Source organism: Trypanosoma grayi, assembly GCF_000691245.1.
Source record: "Trypanosoma grayi strain ANR4 Tgr_423_V1, whole genome shotgun sequence".
NCBI lineage: Eukaryota > Euglenozoa > Kinetoplastea > Trypanosomatida > Trypanosomatidae > Trypanosoma > Trypanosoma grayi.
The window spans coordinates 4,941-8,476 of record NW_008826042.1 but is presented as its reverse complement, the minus strand read 5'-3'; the positions used below and the strand labels follow the sequence as shown (position 1 = coordinate 8,476).

Here is a 3,536-nt window from a genome sequence, read left to right as displayed (position 1 = left end):
GGGGGGGGGGGGGTCTCGCCTCGCCCAGACGCCAAGGCACACACGCACACATAATAACGGGTTGTTTGATATCACACAACAACAACAACAACGAAACGAAACTAACACACACACACTCAGACGGATGCATATATTGAGATCAATATATATGTATATATATATATATATATGTAATCAAACGTAGTCTTTATCTCAGGGCGACGACATATTCCATCGGGCCTGGTACACCGCCGCTGGCTTCACTTCACTCACTGGCTGCGGCGGGGCAATCCATGACGTGGCGCCTAACTCCAGCGCCACTGCCTCAATCTCACGTGCCTCCTTCTCACTCAGCGCCTTGTAGCTCGGCGAGTGGCGCACCTCCGCGTAGCCAAGCACCGCAGTAAGGAGNCTCCTTCTCACTCAGCGCCTTGTAGCTCGGCGAGTGGCGCACCTCCGCGTAGCCAAGCACCGCAGTAAGGAGAGCTACTTCCTGCAGCAGTGCCGCCTGGTACTTCCCCGCCAGGGAGTAAAATTGCCCTGACGTGTCGTAGTTCACCTCCTCTCGTGCCAGAATCGCTTCACAGAATGCCTGCAGCGGCGGCACATCGAGCAGGTGGGCGCCCAGCATCGTCGCAAACACCGCCTCTCGCGGGACACTGAGTCGCTGCGTGTAGAAGTACTGCAGGAGCGGCTGCACCGCGAGGTACGGCACGGAAACGGGGCCAACAAGAATACCACGCCGTGTCTGTGAGGGGCCGCGTCCACCAGCACGAACCTTCGCTGCGACGGGTCCCACTTGAAAAGATGTCTTTTCACCGCTCAGCAGAGGTCGAAGCAGGTCGTTAAAGAAGGAGTTGGAGGCCATGAGGATGAATGGATGCAGTGAGTGGGCAACCTGCTGCTTTGTATGGGGGTCAACGAAAAGCACCGTCACACTGGCACCAGTACCACTTTTCAACAGAGACAAGAGATCCTCCTGCAGCTGCTTAATGCTGCGCTCTTGTGCCTGCCTCAACTTCTTGCGGCTGCGTGAGAGCAGCGCGTCACATATGTCGAGGAGTGGGGACAGTTCATACAGCTCTGCTGCGCGTCGCAGGACCTGTATAACGTTCGCCTCTTCCTGCGCAACACTCTTCCGTACCGGTGCGTCCACATCCTCGCCGTTTTCCTCCTCCTCAAACTCAGAAAGTATACGGTGGCGCACCTCACCCCAGTAAATATAGTCCAACAGGCAGTGCAGTTGATCTCCTGACAGGGGTAGCGAGAGCCCTTGAACTCTCGAGTTTCCTTCGGTGTAGTATGCAACAACGTTATTCTGGTATGCGCCATCTGATGCTGGTGCTGGTGCATCCGTCCCTATTCCCAAGTTGATGGATGTCTCCGTCGAGCGTTTGCCGGAGGGTCTGACCTGCTCCATGCGGCACCGCGTGAGGTCCTCCCAGAATTTTGGTGCCCGCTGCTGCGCGAGCACACGGTGCAAGCCGTACTGCCGGTTGTTCAACGTGTCAACCGCGGTATCTCCGTTCCAGCTGCGCGGCAGCACGTATGTGTCGTACGCGGCCGACCCGCCACCGTCACGCATGTGGCGCATCATTGAGCGGAGTGCATCTTCGTTAGCCGCTACCGTTCCACGCGCGTCCGTCGATAAACAGCCGTCCGCTGCGAGAAACCGCACCATTGCGTTGGAGGCGGGCTCGCTGCCGCACATGCCACCAAAGACATGGACAAACCCACCGCTGAAGGCGGCGCCAAAAGATTTCTTGTTGGGCGCCACAATGGCGACATTCCCCATCGCAACTGGGATCCAGCACGGCGCCACGTCTCCCTGCAGCGGCAGCACCGCGACAAAGTTATGGTACTTTACTGTGATGCGGCCGCTGTGCCCACTCGCACTGCACCCGCCCACTACCAGCAGTGCCTCACCACACACAAAGAGGCTATGCTTCTGCCGCGGAAACGCATCCGCGCTGCCGCCATCATGCAGCACGACCCACCGCTGTTCCCTAAAGTCGAACATCCATGTATCACTCAAGGTAGACCCATTTTCACCCACACCGCCATTGATATACATTCTATCACTTAAAAGACAGGCGGCATGGTGGCACCGATTTGCAGGGCGCTCGACTGTCAGCTTTGATACAGACATTGTTGCTGTTTTCGTTGTTTTGGCTGCTGCTGCTGCTGCTGTGGTGGCGGTGGCGGCGATGGTTTCTGCTGTTGGTGCCTTTGACTCTTCAGCAGTTACACCACCCTTTGAAACATGAATGCGTTTCTTCCATTTAAAACTGGTGAGCGAGAAGACATAGATCTCTGTGGATGACATGCAGACGATCGCTGTGCTTCGAGCCTCACTCTGATCGCGCTTCAGTGTTCTGCCGCCAAAGATGTAAAGCCGGTCGTCACGAAGTATCATCGAATGACCAAAGCGAGGTGTCGGCTCGTTTTTGTTCCCTACGGAGCTGCTACTATATTCCCAGAGACACTTCCACTCTTGTGTGCAGGTGTCGTAGCACCAAAGATCACCAAGAATACGTGATCCACTCTCCGTTGTCCCTCCGCTAATATATAGCCATCGCCCCTCATATGAGCATGCCGCATGGTTCGTCCGAGGCGTCGGCGAGGTGCCGTTGACCACAAAGACAGGGTCCCACGCCACATGATGCGTGTCGTACTCGAAAAGATCAGAAGTCTCCCCCTGTTCAATGTCCATTCCACCAAACATCAATAGCTTGTGCCCCTGCATCGGTGTCAGTGTGTGACCCCAGCGTGCACGTGGTGTGAGACCCGCAGGGCTCATATACCTGGCACACATAATGGGAAGAAAGTTCGCCTCCCGGTACACTTGTTCTCCTACATCTGATATTTCTGGTGGCACCTGCTCGTGTTGTTGTTGATTCTGCTTCTGTTCTTGCTGTGGCAGCCGCAAATCCCCGTGTGGGGCGTTTTTCAACGGGCTCAGGGAGCTTCGCACCTCCTCAACGGAAGCCCGCGGCAACGAGGCGGCTACAGTCCCCCCACCGAGTATTGGACGCAGCAGCGCGTTACCGCGACCAGCTGGAGCCTTTGGAGAGCCATTCCCGTCACTGCCGATCGGCCTTAATGGTGGCAGGCGCTCCCAGAGAGGAACAGCCGTGCGGCGGCTGTCGTTGTTGCTTGTGTCGGCGTACGTGGAGAAGAGTGCTTGTCCCGTGCGTCCCGGGAAGCGCGAGACGACCAGGTCCACATTCCCTGAGCCGCATCTGCGGCTGGAAAAAGGCCGCCCGCTCTCTTTTTCACCGGAGGTGGGTGTTGTGCTAACACTCTCCAACTCCCGCAGCAGCGCATCGATTTCACTGGGATCGACAGTATCAGACATCTAAGTGACACGTGCTTTTCTCACGTTATTTCTCTGTCGTTCAATTTCTTTTTCTTTTGTAAGGCCTCGCTGAGGGGCTGTGCACCCGACTCGTGTGACTTTGGCGTGTGTTGGTATTCCCTTGTGGGATAACTGCGGCGGTTTCTTTCGCCTTGGACAAAGGACATATTCCAAAGCACGACAATGAGGAAAAAAAAAA

The 3,536-nt window shown here is 56.1% G+C and overlaps 1 protein-coding gene across 1 annotated transcript; it reads right to left on the bottom strand.

The window, feature by feature from the left end:
* Positions 1 to 325: 325 nt before the first annotated feature.
* On the bottom strand, positions 326 to 3,337 carry DQ04_04231030 (hypothetical protein; the record flags this gene model as incomplete). Its single annotated transcript, XM_009313430.1, has 1 exon — positions 326 to 3,337. One exon carries the CDS (start codon positions 3,335 to 3,337, stop codon positions 326 to 328), a length of 3,012 nt encoding a protein of 1,003 aa, XP_009311705.1.
* Between the last annotated feature and the right edge of the window lie 199 nt (positions 3,338 to 3,536).